This window comes from Magallana gigas, chromosome 8 (assembly GCF_963853765.1).
Source record: "Magallana gigas chromosome 8, xbMagGiga1.1, whole genome shotgun sequence".
NCBI lineage: Eukaryota > Metazoa > Mollusca > Bivalvia > Ostreida > Ostreidae > Magallana > Magallana gigas.
Genome location: NC_088860.1, coordinates 4,136,679 through 4,156,002, shown reverse-complemented (window position 1 = coordinate 4,156,002; position 19,324 = coordinate 4,136,679). Strand labels below are relative to the sequence as shown.

The window sequence follows — 19,324 nt, the reverse complement described above, 5'->3', positions numbered from 1 at the left end:
GTTACGATGTTAACATTCATTGTAAATGACTGTGTTTTTAGGTCGGGATCGGACTTTCAATTCATAAAACTAAAAATAGAATCCGGAGTTTGCTATAAATAAGTTCGGTTTGCACAATCGGTCAGCAAACAGGATTGTCATTCGTAAGTGATTTTAGCTTCATACTCATTTTTCATAATATAATGACAGTGTTATATAAGTTGAAACTACAAACTTTGTGAGATTTTATATGTATTATTCAGACCTTTGATACGAATATCAATGTACGTTTGTCAACTGTTTACATTGGAGACTGATTAAATCATATACATCATTTAAATACTGTCAATGTCTTATTTGTTGAGGGACAGTAAGTAAAATGTCATTTGAATCGTAACAGTAGATATAAGGAACGTATATTCTTTCTAGAGAAGTGATGGGCGTGGTCTTTATTTATAGACATTTTCTTGAAAGATAGCAATATATATATACCCTTCATCAACTGTTAACCAAAAGATGAGTGGCTTTAAGGGATAGATGAAGCCTTTGAAGACTATGCCTGTCCATTTCTCTAAGTAGCACCACCGTTCAATTAAATAGTTGTTGCAAGAAGATACTTTTAAGTGTATTCTTTTAAAAGATAGTTATATAAGTTCATATGTTTTAGACAAAGTTACATTTGTAGCAGTAAAACAAGAAAAGCATAATCTGCAGTAGTTTGGGCATATATCAGTCTGACTGGTTCCATGGTAGAGCTTCCTTAGAAATACAGGGGTCCCAGGTGATTCCCTGTCCAGCAACTAACTTTTTCCTTAGCTCCAATTACATTTGGTAGTGTGACCAACGCCTGGAATGGACAGGATACCTTCTGGCAAGGGAAAGAACTAGCTGGTACGATTATCTTTTTCGGCAAAGATCATGTAAAAGGAGGTGATGGTCAGACTGATTTGTTACAACAACATTAGATATAGCTCAGTACAGTATAAAAAACATGCTTATAACGATGGGCTATTTTACTTTTGTTGTAAGCATAATTTGTTTTATCTGTCAAGTTTAAGATGTGTAATAATGTCACAGGGAATGAAAATCACTTCGCTGTAGGCACTAGTTCATAATAAGCATGTTCGCTATAATTGTGTTTTACTGTAGATTCAGGGGGGCCTGCTTTGAATCTCCATCATTTTTCCCTTTTTCTCATTCTGTAACAGATCATTCACATCTTTTGTTTAAATTCATCTATCTAAATTTGTTTTCTGTGTGTATTGCTTATGTTGAAACTAAATATACTTTGTTTCTTTCTCCAGAGTTTTTTGTGTTGCAAGCATGGATGACAATAAACTAATGAAGAGCATTAGCCCAGTGCTATCAATAAGATATTGAATGAGCACTGAAACTTCCTCTTATTTTCTGAAAATACCCATACAAAGCATCAAGAAAATTGTTTTTATCAAAGTGTATTCTAAGGAACCTAAAAACTATCCCCTAACCAATAACCATGAAGTCTCTGGAGGACAGTTGCATTCATTGTATCATGAACCATGTCCAGGACATACCCAATATCAGGGGGAAACTTCCTCGCATCTACAAGGAACTGCTGCTCACTCGCCTCAGTGAACATAACCTTTTGACCCCTAATATACTGGGGTGTGTGAACCGTGAACTGTGTGTGAACTCGCTGCAGCATCTTCAGTTGAGCCACTGTTCTCAAGTGAATGACCAATTCCTGAAATCCTTTGCCAACACTCAGAGACAACTGAAGACAATTCTCATTGAGAAATGTGATGTATCAGGTCATTATTAATGCAATTTTCATTTTTAAAATGATAGCCAAGTGAATGTTTCATTCCTTTTTATTAAAACTTTAAATGATCACATTTAGTCAGATAATGTAAAATTTAAATACATGTATGTATACCAGTAAGCAACAGGGTTGCATGAACGCAGAGTTGATCTTGAGTACAAGTAACTGTCTTGTTATTTATAAAAAAAGAATTATCTCATTTTTATTAAAACTTAAACCTCACTTTTCCCCTATTTTGAAGTAAGTGCATTTTTACAGTTTTATTTAATTTTAGATGCCGGAGTTTTGGCAGTGACCTTTAAACAGAAGTCTTTGGAGAGCCTTGTGTTAAAGAATCTGGTCCAGTTGACACCTAAAGGACTCGGCAATGTGAAATCTTCATCGCTTCACACGCTGAACTTGAAGGGATGTACCTTAATGACCTCTAGGGGTAAGTACTCATCTACTAGCTGCAGGTATGTGGCTCCTGGTCTGAAAAATTTGGATTTTGGGAGCTACACTGCCACCCATTGAAAAAATTGTATATCTATTATGCACAAATACGTGCGCTAGTGTTGGACTGATTAACCTTATTTATATGCCAATCCTAAGAAAATTATTAGCACCATTAAATTCTTCATGCAATTTACTATTGATATCGTCTTTTTACTTAACTCTAATAGTCTGTTAAACACCATTACCAGCCCCGTAAATTGAATTGGTGCAGTTTGTTTACATATAAAAATTGCGACTCTCGATCTCGATGTAAATTTAAAATACTTGATTTTCCGAAGTCGGTAGCATGTTTTGGAGAGAGTATGAGGCAAGTAAAGTGACGAAATGAGTAGTAAATTGCATGAAGAATTTATTGATACTAATTGTTTTTACAGATTTTGCATATAAATAACTGAAGGTTTATTTGTCCAAAACTAGCTCATGCTTTTGTGCGCAATAAATTCACAATTTTTTCAGTGGGTGGCTCTGTAGCTCCCAGGTCGATCATCCGAATTTTTCAGACCAGGAGCCACATACCTGCAGCTACTCATCTACCCACACATGAACAGAATTTGTATAGAGTGCCATTAACTGCATTATAGTCACACACTGGGCTGAATTTTACTTATGATTGAATTAAATACATGTATAACAAAAAAGGCCTCATTTTATTTTTTAAAAATCTGAATATGCAAGATCAACTTTATTTAAAGATCTTGATATTGACTTAATTTTACAGGAATTCTCAGCGTGCTACAAAACAACCCTGATGTACAAGTTCTCCATGTTGCTGGCCAGGGCAACCATAAGTATGATGACCAACTGTTCTCTATCATCGCTCAAACCCTCGGACCCAAGCTGGTGAGTTGGTCTTGTAATTAGATACTGTAGATTTCTTATTTTAGGTGGATACTGTAGATTTCTAATTTTAGGTGGATATTGTAGATTTCTTATTTTAGGTGGATATTGTAGATTTCTTATTTTAGGTGGATATTGTAGATTTCTTATTTTAGGTGGATATTGTAGATTTCTTATTTAAGGTGGATACTGTAGATTTCTTATTTTAGGTGGATACTGTAGATTTCTTATTTTAGGTGGATACTGTAGATTTCTTATTTTAGGTGGATATTGTAGATTTCTTATTTTAGGTGGATACTGTAGATTTCTTATTTTAGGTGGATACTGTAGATTTCTTATTTTAGGTGGATACTGTAGATTTCTTATTTTAGGTGGATATTGTAGATTTCTAATTTTAGGTGAGTACATGTACTTAATTCTGCATTCCTGGTGATTTGTATCAAATGTTGAGAAAATAAAATCACAAGAGCTGAACTATATTGAGACATTTAAATAGCTTAATATCAGTTCATGTATTCCCATAGGATATATTCATATGATGTACAACTAAAAACAAAAACAGAAGTAAAATTCTAGAATCAGCAGGATGAGCTTCTAGCAATTTTATATGGATGTTAATTCCTAGCATATTTTTTTCATTGGAATTCACAGTACAAGAATTTATTCTAGCATTAAAAATATGAAATTTTGTACAAAGACGGTACATATTTATGTAAGAGAGTACATTTGATTTTAATTTGGTGTTTACCGGTAATGATGGCCCATGTAATTGTGACAATGATGGTACATGTTAATGTGAGAGAGTACATGAGATGGTAGTTCTGTGTGTTTAATGATGGCCCATGTAATTGTGAGAAAGCACATGAAATAATCCCTTAGTGTACATATTTATTACAGAAGGAGCTTCACTTTGCCCCCCACACCATGGATGATGCTGGTCTGTCTGTTATAGCCACTTCCTGTCCCAATCTAGAAGTGTAAGTGAACACTGGTGGAAACAGCTGAACACCTATCCTAATTCCTTTTCCTTACTTACATAGTTTCCATTTGTTATACAGTAGTTTCTGTTTGATTATTGTTGTTATTCGTCCCAGAGTTCAGGGGTTTGTGATGTTTTTGGTCTGTCTACAGGTATCTGTCTGTCTCTCTGATTCTTCACTTCAAACTGACAAACTTCCATTTTGTAAGTTTCAAAGCATGGGGCCATGGTCTTAAAAAATTCTGTCTCGCAATAGCATCCTAGAATAAAATGAAAAATAAAAGATTGATTTACATTTTTTTAAAAGTATCAAATATTTACTCTTCAAACACATTTCCTGTCTAGCAAGGTGAATTATGTCAAGCATCATGCTCCTATTCATGTGTTAAATGGACCCGGTTAAATTCAAATTAAGTTTGCAACTAAAGTGATTTAATAAGCTCTGAATTATAAAATTTATACGCACACATTTATATAATATCTTGTGAGGTAAATGCATTTGAACTGAACACTAAATAAGAAAATAGGCATCTTTTATCAGTGGAAGAGTTATCTCTCTTTTCATGAAGTCAATACACACTTGATGAAGATTCTGTTGATCTCTTTTAGACTCGACCTGTACGGTTGTCCTAGAGTCAGTGGGGATTCAATGCTGAAGGTATGTTCTATTATTCGTTGATTTATAAGATCAACAAAATTTTGTGTTTTTTACTACATGAGTTTCTGAAGATATGAACAGTGCTTAATACTGACTGAACAACTTTTTATGTACTACATGTACCGGTAACTGATTTTCTTCAGTAGAGAAAGTGAAAGCAATGCTACCTGGGTTTTTAAGAAATTAGTTTGCTGTAAAAACACATGATTTTGAAGCATCCTATTATATATCAAATATCTTTCACAAAACAAAAGATAATTCCCCAAGTATTCTCTCAATATCACTAGCTGACACAGAACTGTACTTCCATGAGGAAGCTGGACCTGTCGTACTGTGTCCGTCTGAGTCAGAGTCCAGACAACCAGTCGCTCTGGACACTCCCCGTTACCCTGACAAACCTGTCTCTGTGTGGGATCATGCTGGATGACAAGGAGATCCTTGTGGAAGCCCTGGAGCGACTGAGGAACCTCCAGACCATCCGGCTGTGTGGAATCTCCTGCCTGGATGATGAAACCTTTACAAAGGTAGGTACTCATTTATACTGTTCATACACCCAATCAGATATTTTTGAAATATATCTATTATTTGAGATCAGCTTTGAATTGAATGCTATTACTCTGTACCTTTTTAGTAGTCCTTGATAGCCTGCATGTGTATTTAAAGTGTATGAATTTACTTCAATTAAGGACAACATTGAGTTCCCTTTGCTCTGGCTTTGGACCATAAAACTTAGACAATATTACTTTTGATCTCAGTCTCATTTTTACAAGAAAAATAATATATACTAAAATCTGAGACTGAGATCAAAAAGCAAGCTCATCTAAATTTTATGGCTCCTGGGCCTGGTATTACTTTGAGTCTAGCCCTTGAGTTATATTTAGCTTAGCCTTCGTGTTACATTGAGAATAAACCTTGTATGACATTGATTCTAGTCCATGTGCCATATAGCCTAAGTGTTTACATTCAGCCTAGATCTTTTGGGACATTTAGCCTAGCTAGTGTGTACATCAAGCCCCTTGTGTCCTTGTAGATCATGGAGAAGAGAGGTGCAAGTCTGAGCGAGATTGATCTGAGTGGGATGAGGAAGTCGGACTTTACGGACGAGGGTCTGAGGGCGATCAGCCAGTACTGTACGTCCCTGGAGATCCTCAACATCAGCATGTGTCACATGTTCACCGGGGACACCCTGCTTCCACTGCTGGAGGACCCGGCCAGGGCCCCTCATCTCTACAAACTCTTCCTGTCCTCAAAGAAGGTACCACTGCTGTGTTCATTTCTGTCTTTATAGAATGGTTAAGAGGAAGATAATCCTATATATATAATTCACATTGCCTGGAATAATGCAGATGTTTAATATAGAATACATATGTATTATTATCATTGATATATTCAAGAGCAAAAAGTTTCCTCATCATAGAATTATTTTTTTTAGTCCTATAGATAAATATTTGGACCTGTGTATGTTGTTCACTACTTGCAATTGACATAAGTTTGTTGTTCACTATTTGACCTTGGATATTTGACCTTTGTACTTGTATGTTATTCAATATTTGACCTCTGATATTTGACCCCAGATAAATTATGACGTTCTGTGTGCGGCCGCCACCCACTGTCATGGTCTGGTCTTCCTTGACCTGGGAGGAGTCAGCTGTGTAGATGACCATTTCATGGAACTGCTGGCCAGAAACACCCCCAAACTACAGAGGCTTGGCATCAAAGGATGCAGCAAGGTAATAGTCATTGCATGCTAACTTAGTTGCATAGTACAGGTATGACAAATAATAAAGATTCTGTGTCAGGAAAGTTTGGAGGATGTAAGATTATTTATTGTTCTCTACAAATTTCAAATCTGAAATTTTTCAAACAATGGTGTTGGATTTAGAAGTTTCCTCCCTCTCTGTTATAAATTACTAAGAGTGTTTCCAGTTAGTATGAGTTGTCTACCTTTGAATGTTTACACCTGCACAGGTAACAGATACAGGTGTGTGTACCGTCAGCGGGAGTTGTCAGAACCTCGCCTTCATTGTGTTGTCTGGGGTGAACAACATCACAGACAAGTCCATCTTCTGTATTGCCAACAACTGTCCTTACCTACAGGAAATTTATCTCAATGGCTGCAAACAGATTTCTTCCACAACTCTGCAGTATCTCAAGGTAAACATCATTTTTGTCTGTCATGCATCTTACATGAGATAATAAAAGATAGACTAATAATTAGCAACTCATCTATTGGCAAGCATTGCTCTCTCTCTCTCTCTCTCTCTCTCTCTCTCTCTCTCTCTCTCTCTCTCTCTCTCTCAGAGACATCTCTCTCTCTCTTTCTCTCTTTCTCTCTCTCTCTCTCTCTCTCTCTGAGAGACAGTGATACAATCAAAGAGAAATTTTACAGGACTGCTGTGTCTCCAGCGTGTACATCCAACATGTGACACCTAACATTGCCCCTGAACAGCTGATGGCCAAAAACCTGGACACTGGTGAATTCTGTAGAGTGGATACTATAGGATACACCACCCCCTACAGCAGGGGGAGGATCAGCCGGGACGATCTGATCGAAGTGTGAGGAGGGGGGGGGGTGGAAAAAGTCGGTCAGGGCAGGAGGAAAAAGTTCTCTACATAAATTGGTCAGAGTCATTCACAATGTCTTGTTTTATATCAGGACATAGCTCGGTGGTACATATTCTGATGTTGGCTCTTGATGTGTATTTTATTGTCTCTGTCCACCCAGCTGACATTGGTTACCTGCTTATGCTGGGAGCTAGCATAAGATTGATTGGTGTCCTATTCAGTGAAAGTCAATGACTCTCATATCCCTACAACTACAAAAACCAGGCATAAAAAAGAATAGTCTGTCCCAAGATATTTATGCTGCACATTTGGACAATTTTTGATAAAAATACACATACCTGTGAAAGAAGTGCAATTGAAATCGATGTAAGGGAAATTTTCCAAGATAAATTCATTCACACATTATCATTTTCCCTTCTAAAAATTCACAATAAAGAAAAAGGATTGTCTATGGAGATTTATAATGGGGAATATTCACATCTTTTTTCCATTCGGAAGTCACTAGGAATACCTCGCGCAATTTTTCAACATTATCATCCAGGCTTACTGCAATCACATTTATTAGCTGTATATTGAAACCTGATAAGCTAATAGGGGCGTTTCAACTGAAAAATCTTGAAAAAATTTCATACTTTTAAATGAACATTGTTTGAACCATGAGGTATTTATAAATATCAATAATTAAGCAAAATGTGAATCGAGGATATCTTTGGACAGAATTTTTTTTATAAAAGTCCAAACCCAATGAGGCCAATGGTCTGAAAGGATGATCTAGAATAACTTGTAGTTTAACTGAGGTTAAGAGGAAAATAGTTAATCAAATAATGTCATAATGGAAACGTGTTTGTTTCAGAAAGAGAAATCTGTCCAATTCTTATCTGTATGTACATGCATAATGATGAGGAATTTCATCAAGTGATGAGAACACATATTTCTGTATGTAATGTTAAGGGTGCCCCAAAAAGGTATCTGATTTAGCAGTTTAAAATAAAAATATTTTCATCAATCTTGAATTTTTTTCACCGATTTGGTGGCCTTTCGTAAGAGTTGAATTGTGCCCTCCAAGTCTTCTGAAAGATGGCCTTTTATGTCCAGTGTTGATGATGAGTTCAGAGCTGTTCTGAAACCCCTCAAAACTAACATTGAGCAGCGAAAAACTCCCTTTTATTATGGTCTCAGAGGCATAAAGCATACTGAGGAAGTCTGCATGACTGGATTATCTTTCATAAGATTAGAAACAAAGTAAATTATTTGATTCAACTACTACGACAACATCGAATCTCCTCAGAGGAATTCAAGTAAAAACAATCAAAAGTTTTTAAAAATTCGTTCTAGATCCACTACTTAAAATACTTTGCACCCATTCATTGCACAAATGACATCATCGAATTTAGGTTATCTAGTATATAGGACTTATTGTTACCCAAACTCTGTAAACTATGATCTACATTTGAAATATACAAACTATGATGTTAGAATGTGACCCAATAATAGCAAATTCACACAAAAACCAAGCTACACTTAAGGCCTTAATGAGAGATTAGCATATTTTAAAATTTATTAATTTTTGTATTTGATTGCAATATATTTTGGATTTTTCTTTTTAAAAAATATGCATAAATCTCAGCGAGGGCTTTATTTGTGTTCAGTTTTTAGGTTGCAATGTACAACTTTTCATTGCTATATTTTTAACTTTACTAGTTCTCTGTAAATTTCAGTTATGTAAATGCCATCATATGTTTGAGCATGCGTTCATGCATCTCTCGATCTGAAACAGTCATAAGTGACTTCTTGTTTGCTGTACAGATATTATGTCATCTGTGTGGACACCTTATCGTTCACACAAATTATATATTTAAAATGAACAGTTTCTAATATTTGTATCCCCTGTGTATGCTAGTAATATTGATACATTTGTTGTCAATTACTCGTTTCTAATATTATATTTTTAATAGCGATAACAAATTCTCCTGTTGAGGAATATTTTGAATGATTATTAATTGCGCAACATCATTTATTGCACAGAAGGTTCAATTCATTGTTGCACAAGACTGCAATATACCGTAGTTTTAAAAAGCTTGGTGTTGTGCATTTCTATTTCCTCGATCAATACACACGTACTAAATGCATATTTTGTCGTATTCTAAACCTACGGGAGAAAAAATAAACTTCATTTAATAATACAGTAATTAGTCTTTAATAATTAATAGAAAGTAATAAAAAATTATGAAGATTCTACATTTTACATAAAGAAGCACCCATACGTCCAATAAAACGAATATCACTATTTTTAAAATAGGGGCAAAGGAAGCCATAGTTTTAATTTGGGAATTGAAAGTTGTTGTCAACTTTCTAACATAATTTTTTTTTTTCATTCATAATTTATTGCTTTACTTTAGATGCAAATTAAAACTGGTTTCGATGGCTCTCTGTTCCATTTGATGTTGGCGGTCTCTAGGCAACTTGGGTGTTTCTATTTGTATGCGCGATTTTCTCTTCACTATTTCTTGTTCAAATACTTCTAAAACAACACGATTGAATTAGCGCATCCACACTGCGGACGTGCTTGTTCTAGATTTTGAAATGTCTAAATTTGTTGGGGAAATATGCACATTTTAGAAAATTTTTAATGTCTACGTACGATTTTAAATTTTGCTTTGCTCTAAAGCGACGACTGCAAAAATCACTGGAGGAAAATGTACTTACAGTGTTTGAAAAAACGTTTATAATGTCGCAGCTTCCGAAACTAGATAAGCTTTAAAAAACATCCTTCACCCTTGTCTGATCGAGCTCAAGATCTTAATCCGGATGGATTTTCATGAACAATTTTAGTTACTATCCTCTGATAATTTTTTATGTTTAATTTCCCTTTAGGAACACCTTTTATACCCATTTACATATTGTTCCAGAAAAGCAGAGGATGCTTATTGTCGAACTTCTACTCGACAAAGAACTGTACATTTGATTAATTGTCTGTATTTACAATTAAAAACCAAGTTCGTGTTTGTTCGGCCTTCTGGATCCCCGCATTGAAGGTCCCCAGCGTTGGCAAGATCGGGTAGGTTATTCCACAGGCGGGTGCCTGAGGGGAAGAATGAATACTGATGAGTCGTGACCCAAGATTGTGACACAATGAAACTTTGTTTAAAACACGACTTATGTATGAAACAGAAAAAGGTCGAATTCTTTTAAGGGTGGGAGATGTTCCTGCGCCCCCCCCCCCCCCCTCCCCCTTCTTACTACGAACTTGCTTCTATATTTTGGTCTATGTAAGTACCCTTCCAGCTTCTGTGTATATTTTTTTTTTAAAACACCATTCGCCAATCTTGCTTTCACTGATATTTTTTTTTTCTTTTCATTGAAAATCAAATTAACCGTGGAATTTTATAGAAATAAATATGTTAAGATATTCATTAAAAATTGGCTTATTACTGGATTCTCTAATGTGTTGAGACTTCTGTAAAACGGTGTTTTTTTTAGCTCACCTGAGCTGAAGGTTGATTTCAAAGGTATCGATAATATTTTCTAAAAAGTTAAATTTTTTACAAATATGCTTCTTTGAAACAAAATTCGGTAATGGCAGTTTTCAAGTTTTGTCTGACTTTAAACGTTAAGACTAAATTAATTTTGTTTCAAGGAGGCAGGTTTTTTTTCAACATTTTTACAACATTGAGGAGTCACCTCATAAATATGTGTAACCATTTTCAAATTCATTTCATGGTCTTCTAAAAATTAGTGCAAACTTTTCAGATAAAATTCTACACTGCTTTATTAACAATGTTGCATGCCAAAAAGATTTACATCGGATTCTGTAATTTTGATTTTTCCATTTTATCTGCAACTTCTTTAGGCAAAATAGCATAGGAACTGCAATACCCTCTGTAAACTTAGTACAAAGCATCCTTTATGAAAAGGGGATTCCAACTGTTAAAATAAGTCTTCTTCTCAAGAACCACTGCACTAGAAACGCCAATATTAACAACAAAGCCTGTATATATAGGAAAGATTCTAAATTGTTAAAATCGTGACACCCGGACTAATACAAGGGCCTCAAGTAGGGTTTAAAGTTTGAAATAGAAATATATAGGGAAATGTTTAAAACTCTTCTTCTCAAGAACCACTAAGCTAAAGTTTGTGAGAATACTGCGCAAGCATCCTCAGAGTCTGACGATTCTAAATTGTTAGAATCGTGACACTCGGACTAATACTGAAGTCTCAAGAGGGGTTCAAAGTTCAACATATAAACACATAGGAAAATGTTACATAGCTACAACTTGTGTTATTGATGTGCAAGCAATCTCAAATATTATTGATTCTAAATTGTAAAATCCATGACCAATACGGGGGCCTCGGGAGGGGTTCAATGTTTAAAATAGAGATATTTAGTGAAATTTTGATTTTAAAAATCTTCTCAACATCTACATTTCTACATTTTGTGATATTACGATACAGGGTTCCTAAGATAGTCTAAATTCTAAATTTTTAAAACCGTGACCCCCGGATTAAAATTGGGGCCCCAAAAGGGGTTCAAAGTCCATCATAGAAACATATAGGAAATATGTTTTAAATATTCTTTCAAAGATCTATGCTGCTTCTATTTGTGAAATTATTATTAAAAATAATAATAACTATCCTTTAACAGTGTAGATTCCAAATTATTAAAACCACCCTCCCCTACCAATACTGGGGTCCCTAAAGGAGTTATAGTTTAACATACAAACATATATGGAAAATTTTTGAAAATCTTCTTTTCAATAACTACAATGCTACAATGTGTGAGCATCGTAAAGAAATATAATGGTACAATTTAGTGATTTTACCCTTAACGCATCTCATTAATTTGATTTATCCTCATATCAAGATCAAAGTGAGACTCGTTCACTTTTTATAATTATTTATAGTTTATTTATTTTTTTAATACGCTGAGGGCTTAGGTAATGAAATTGGTCAGTTAATGGATCATAAATCTCAAGATATGATATCCAAAAAGTAGGCTCCTTTTATGTATAATTGTTTAATTATTTGAATATATGAGAGTTTTACAATATTTTTAAAGAGTTTCACATTTTAATTTCTGCAATAGACAAGGAACTGTTGTTCAGGTGAGCGATGTGACCCATGTGCCTCTTCTTTAATTTATAAACTCGTTTTAATTTGAAAAAAAATCAAAACACATCCATGACGAAATACAACTGTAAGCGAGTTTTAAAGTGTACATGTATGTTTAATACTTTTAACCATTTATTCAGAAAAAAAAATTATGATTTCGTGAATTTTGTAATATTATAAAAGATTCATGCTTTCAGTACGCCATTCGTCAGATAAATAAAACAGGATACACGTGACCTACAGTACAGATCCTGGGAAAAGAAACAAATAGGCAAACCCAAAGCAAAAAACAAAACAATTAGAAATTATCAAATAGCATACCGTTATTTTACTGCATGCGTGTAATTAATTATACATTGATTAATAGCAGAACTATGACGGGCGCTTTCACACATATTACCGTATATCATATTATTGACGCACCATTTAATAAAGGATTTGAAACAAGATCATTGCCGGGGTGTCAATGACGCAATGACTGGTGTAAAGACAAAAGAAATGCATCGCACCTGCTATGAATGTTTGTATGAATTCATGCTGGTACATTTTTCATTGCATTTGGTATTATTCCTTTTATCGTATCGCAAAACCAGTCTTGTAATAAAATCTGCATATAGCTGTGTTTTACCAAAATATCCTGTATGATATTGTTGCTTCCTTTTGAAATTTTAATGGGTATTCCACAGGCACCTATTGTATACACCATAATTTACATGTAACCACACGTCACAATCAGACAGTCGTGTAAACTTTATCGCAGAAACAAGTGCCTAAGGATGTTGTGTATGAAACTATTGACATGACTGTAGAATTTTCAAACAACAGTGTTTCATTCTTTAAAAAAATCACTGGTTTTGAAACATTCAAAAACTATGAAACTAACATTGATCAACCTGTTCATAAGTGTATGTAAATTATTTTGTAAATCGATGCCTAAACATTTCATCAACAGGACATGGATTCAGCAAGCGATATTCGGGGCTGTGTTTTAGGATCGTAATAGAGAAATAGATCTTAGCTTTGTTGAATGGACTGCTTCTCATGTGCGCCATTTGGATTTGAAAACATCGTCTTAAGCAACGACCCTCTGACCTGAAATTACTTATCCCTTAAGGTGCACGTGGAATAACACACCTGAAAAAAGTCACTCAAATTAACAGTTAACTATTTAATTAGGAAAGATATAATGATAAATAAACTGTACATATGTCAAATAAGCGAAAAAGGGAAAATCGCATGGAAAATATCACCCATTGTCAATTAGAGAACAGTGCTAGAAGTTTAAATGCAGACCTTTATAAAGATTTTATATCAGAAAATGTTTTTCCAATAATTGTGGGTTTCATATTGAAAATGCATTTTTTTTCCGTTCAATGTCCTAAAAATGTTATAGAAAGAAAAAGTCTATTTCACTGCATATCAAATATGGGCATCCTAAAACCTATAACTCGATACTTATTAATTGCTGTCTAGAGACAGTGATATTTCTTATGCTGAAAACACTGCTTAAATTTTGTATATTAATATATTGCAAATACTAAAAGATTAAAAAATAATCAGTAAGTCAAATGATGTATCTGAAAATGGGTTTTGCTTTTTTATTCTTTCTCATCTTACATGTACCTATTTACCATTGTTTTGTTTGTATGCTTATTTTATCTGCTACCCATTATTCATATTTTCATCTACTTTACGATCATATTGAGCACTATCAAATCTGCAAATGCCTGCATGTAGTTTTTTTTTTTAAATTACAATTGATCGCTATTGTTTTGAGTTTTCAATTTCATTAATTACGTTTAAATTTTAAACACAGGCACCCAATGTTATATATTTTTCTCATAATTTAAAATATATACCCTCTTTGTTGATAATGTAGGTGCCTGTGATATGAAGGTCCGCCACCGACTCCGACCCCGACGCATGATCATTTCATTGACGAAAACAACAATGGTTAATAAACTTCTGTTAAGTGTTTGTAATCAAAGCTATTTTGAAACTATACAAGCAAAATTTCATTATTGGGAATTGCAAATGCTTCAAGTCCGAATCACAATGTACTTTGCACTACTCTTTGCATCTGCAACTGCTCAGACGATCATATCACGTACACTCAGAAAAGAACTGCAGCATGTCATTATTGTCATTCCGTACAAAATTCTGTAGGTTGCAAACTTTATATACATTCCAATTTGCAAAAAGTTTTATGCCTAGAAAAAGTAAAGATTTGTTTCAATCATGTCCATCATATTTAATTACACCCTGATTTATCCAAATATCAATTTTTCACAGCAAAATTAAACACTGAAAAATATCGGCTTTAAGATATATATAGTTAATGCAGTATTTTTCAGGAAAGAGTATGCATGAACATTTCCGAAATAATAAAATTAACAGTGTTAGGAAATTAATTTTTAAACAAAAAGATAATTGCTGGGGTTTTTTTTTCTTTAACAAAACTTCTATGAAGATTATCGTATCGTCATATGTAAATTTACTGGTCGAGTGTATATACAAGATTTAGATAATCCTAGTTTTGACATACTGAGTAGGTGCAAGAACTGAATTAACAATATGTCCTATTGTAACACTCACCAAGAAAATTTACAATGAACAATATCACAATTTAAATTTTCAGATGTACTTGCCAAGTTGGTGAGTGTAAAAACCAGAATTAAACAATATGACATATTGTAAATTTGTACTTATAATTTATATTTGTACACATATTCAGCAAATATAAAAAAAAATCAGGTTTTAACTTGATTAGTCTATCGTGTAATTAAATATACCAATATTCTTTTTAAAACAATATCTTTGAAACATAAATACCACACAAAACAGCTGTGATACGCGAATAGTAAACTACGAATAAAATAGTTAATACATACTTGAAGGGATAATATGTCAATTCGAAAAATAATCATTGAATTGTTTCATTTTTTCGTCCGAGTGCTAAAACATGTAAATCTGAAGAATTAATATTTAATAAATGCTAAATAAATCAAAGTTATATATATATATTGATTTGTTAGTTTGTGCTTATTTGCTGTTGAATTTTGAACCGGTTTCATGATCAAAATTCCACGATGCGGGTCAATTTTCAACGGATTGGGGTCTTAATTCAACACCTTTGCACAAAAGGCGAAACTGCGATGGTGCGAGTGGCCCCATTGAAACACCATACACAAGAGATACCGGTCCATTACATGGACATAAGCTGAAATAATGCATGTGTAAATTCATTACAATCTAACAAATGAGGGGAAAACAGTGTAGATCTAATGCTAATAATGCTAGCTAGTCGTAGCAATCTTAAACGATCTGTTCACTAAGCAAAATAGGCGTTTACTTTATGTAATAGTTAGATTATATTATGTAAAATGTAAGCGATATCAAAGCAAGCAGAAAGTAGCTGCAACAATTCTGAACACAACTCTAGCAAACAGTTCACAAAGTTCGTTACTTTGAGCAAGACCAAGCATAGCAGTGTATTCCTCCCACCTGGAAATAAACAGGTTCTTCGGGCGCATGATTACCAGTACCTCTGTTAAAAAATTGATGCGCGTTTATTTAGATAATGCACATCAAAGAGGACAGAGTTTCAACTCTTTTTAAGCCTGAAAAAATGAAATACCAAGAGACTGTTCTATTATTCTTTTTAGGGAGAAAAATACTGCGGGGAAATGAAAATGAATTGAATCAGATAAATTGAAATCATTGAATTCTGTTCACCTTTTGTATCTTGAGATTTTTCCCTCGGATAAAATAATCAATTTCAATTTAATAAAAATCCGATTTTGATTAAATCACGCGGAGGCGTATATCTATGGAAACAATACACAAAGAGTATATCTTTGAAAGGAAATTTCCTCGGCAACAAATACCACCCCAGCTTGAGTTCATCTCAATTCTTAAAAGAATAATCAACTGGGAGTAGTAATTTCGAGATAGCGAGTTCTAATATTGAAATCTAACTTCTAAAGAAATTCTGGTCTGATCAAAATTTCAAAATCGTTACGGTACTAACGAGATTTTCATGTCTTTGTGTCTAACAAATACTTTTTAAGAAGATGGAGGAATAAGATGGCGCAAATGCCTATTCGGTTTGGTTTTGAAATACAATTTTTGATTTATTTTTCCCCAATTAAATTTATTCAAATATATTATAATACAAGTTTGCAAAAGCACGATTTCTAACTATAGTCAGTTTTTAATATATTTTACAAAAGATAAGAAAAAAAATACATGTATTGTCTGAAATTTTGGTGGTATCGAGCCCATAACATAAAAACCCTAGATATATAAGGTTAGCTTATGTCGGGTGCTCTAACCACTGAGCCATTTCAGAGACAACAAATTGGGCTGTTTAAATATGATGCGTGACTTTGGCTACGAACTAACGGACAAGTTTGTATTATTTTTTCAAAACGTTCAACTGTTTGGATACAAAATAATTTAATGTATAATGGGTCATCTCTCCACGTTTTTGTTGACTGAAATCGGTTTGTTTTCCAATATACCTTATTTAGACTACAAGAAAAATATGGAGCACAGACCCACTCTATAAAAGAAAATGCCTTGATGTTCTAAAAAATGACAGGATTTGCAAGTTTTGATAAGTATACGCCTGTTAGAGTCAACGTATTCCAAGTATTGAACATATCTATAGGTTAAAAATCAATGATTTGTTAAATATATATTATTTAAAATAATTTATTAAAAATATCAGATTTATTGATACTTTAATTTTCCAGTAGCTTGTCCGACCGTGTATGGGCAATTTACACGCCTTGTCCATCCATCTTCTTTTAATTAAAAAAAAAACGTCTATTGATTTGTTAAAAGATCTTTTCGCTAAATGTTAAAAATATATCTTTATAAAAGAATCTGTGTAGTAAATGCTGAACCATTCCATTACAGTTTCGTTTTCTTTAAGCCTATACCAAATGGTGAGAGAATGAAATTCATAAATAATTGAAATTCTTCAAAACTAAAGATAATAACGTTCAAATTTCTAAAATAGAAACTCGCATACAATCTTTTCTAATTTATTTTTGACGCAGTTGATTTATGATTTATTTAGCTGTAGTTCATTAACAAACTGCCTAATTGTATGTTGAATTCCCACGTGACCTCTATCACTGACGACAGCTGATTCCCGAGACTTAGGAGTATTTTTTCTGCCTACGGGAGTAGAGAAATTCTATTTGATGTCAGGAAATACATAACAGCACTGCGGTGAATACCAGCTATATGGGGACTTTTTGATGCCTCTGTACATAATATTAATTCACGACCTAGGTAACAACTAAACACAACTATCTTTCGTAAAAACAGTAGTAATCCAGCATAAATCTATATATATCACAGAAAAATACAAACGTTACCTGATATTTTAAGACTAACTGAAAAATATATATAGTGTTCTTTTTGTGTTGTAGATTTATAAATAGTTCAGTGTACAGCCAAAGCTTGAAATTGTTAAATGTATTGAATTATTTTAATTCTATTACATAAAGTAAACGCCTATTTTGCTTAATTAAAATTGCTATTAAAATTCTGTGGGGGTTTTCCTGGCGAATTCCGTGGGACACCTATGGGCCATGAACAGGATCCCCTAGCGTCTGATATAAACAGAATCCAGAGGAAGTGAACGATCCCCCTTAAAAAAACAACAACAACAAAAAACGAAAAACGATAAAACCTAAGGAAAACAAAAGCAAATGAAAACCAAAAAAATGCAAAGGGCAAAAAAAAAAAACAACCAAAAAACATAAAGACATTGAATCCAAACTGGTCTTGTCCTTAGTCTACAGACTTAGGCTGTGTTATTTTGAAAGATGGCATTGATAGCAAGGAGATAAGTCTAAAATAAATGAATAGTGTATTTCCGATATCCTGACCAAAGCCTGAAGATTTTATCGACTTATTTTTTTTAAAGTAATCACTTTGAATTTTTCTTTTTAAAAATGTTTGTCTTGATCTTTCACTCCTTCTTCGTTATTAAAAAGCCTATATGTCATCATTTTGAATTAATAAATCGGTTATCAGGGCACAAGAGGTTTTTTTTTAAAAGGGACAGTAGTCTGAAACGCAAGGTAAGAAACAACATAATAAAGTATAAACAAAATGAATAAATGATAAACTTATAAAGTGAATAACTAATTGCACGATCTGATTAACCAGATTTCTGATCTTATTCGCCACATTTTACGAATTCGACTGTGTAAATAGGAAAGCCTTACGACAATATATAAAGTCAGGTGGAATAGAGACATGTTCTATTCTGTCTGGTGAGTCACATGGTTTGAACAAGAACAACACAATTAAAATTTGGATTTTTCCTAATAAATTAAGATTAATTTTAAGATCTTAAGATATTGAAATACTAGGTAGGGAACAACAGAATAAGGTATAAACAAAATAAATAAATGATGAAGTTAGTAACTAATTGCACGATCAGATTTCTCAGATCTACTAGTAGATCTCTGATGTTATTCGCCACGTCTTACAAATCAGACTCTGTAAATAGAAAAGCCTTATTACCTAGTATTCCAAATTTTTTTTAAAGATTCGATTTACTTTTGAATTAGAAATGATGTCAAACTATGTATACGGGGAATAAAGTATTAGATTAAAAAATGAGTATGATAGAATCTAAAAATATAAATTCCCCTGTCAGATTGAAGTTCATTACCTTACAGTCAAATTGACTGTTAAAGGAGAGGGCTCAAATAGGCAGATTGCCTGCTGCCCAATCCTATTATGTTATATTTTTTTTTACATAATAAAATATTGTTTAAATAAAGTTCATTACCAGACTACACTGTAGAAAGTATTGGTATTTATCAATTGGACACAAATAACATGTATTCATTTTCATGCAGAACAAGATTGT

The 19,324-nt window shown here is 33.5% G+C and overlaps 1 protein-coding gene across 3 annotated transcripts; it reads left to right on the top strand.

The window, feature by feature from the left end:
* Positions 1–7: 7 nt before the first annotated feature.
* LOC105337606 (F-box/LRR-repeat protein 2) lies at positions 8–8,320 on the top strand. Of its 3 annotated transcripts, XM_034473177.2 has the most exons (12): positions 87–143; positions 815–870; positions 1,284–1,769; positions 2,055–2,210; positions 2,994–3,115; positions 4,010–4,089; positions 4,701–4,749; positions 5,037–5,273; positions 5,780–6,004; positions 6,324–6,479; positions 6,718–6,903; positions 7,139–8,320. In XM_034473177.2, the coding sequence occupies exons 3-12, from the start codon at positions 1,475–1,477 to the stop codon at positions 7,307–7,309; spliced, it is 1,677 nt and encodes a 558-aa protein (XP_034329068.2). In that variant the 5' UTR covers positions 87–143; positions 815–870; positions 1,284–1,474; the 3' UTR covers positions 7,310–8,320. The 3 variants fall into 3 exon arrangements, with proteins under 3 accessions (XP_034329066.2, XP_034329068.2, XP_034329067.2); XM_034473175.2 differs by lacking the exon at positions 815–870 and having other exon boundaries at positions 8–143; XM_034473176.2 differs by lacking the exon at positions 87–143 and having other exon boundaries at positions 652–870.
* The last annotated feature ends 11,004 nt before the right edge of the window (positions 8,321–19,324 follow it).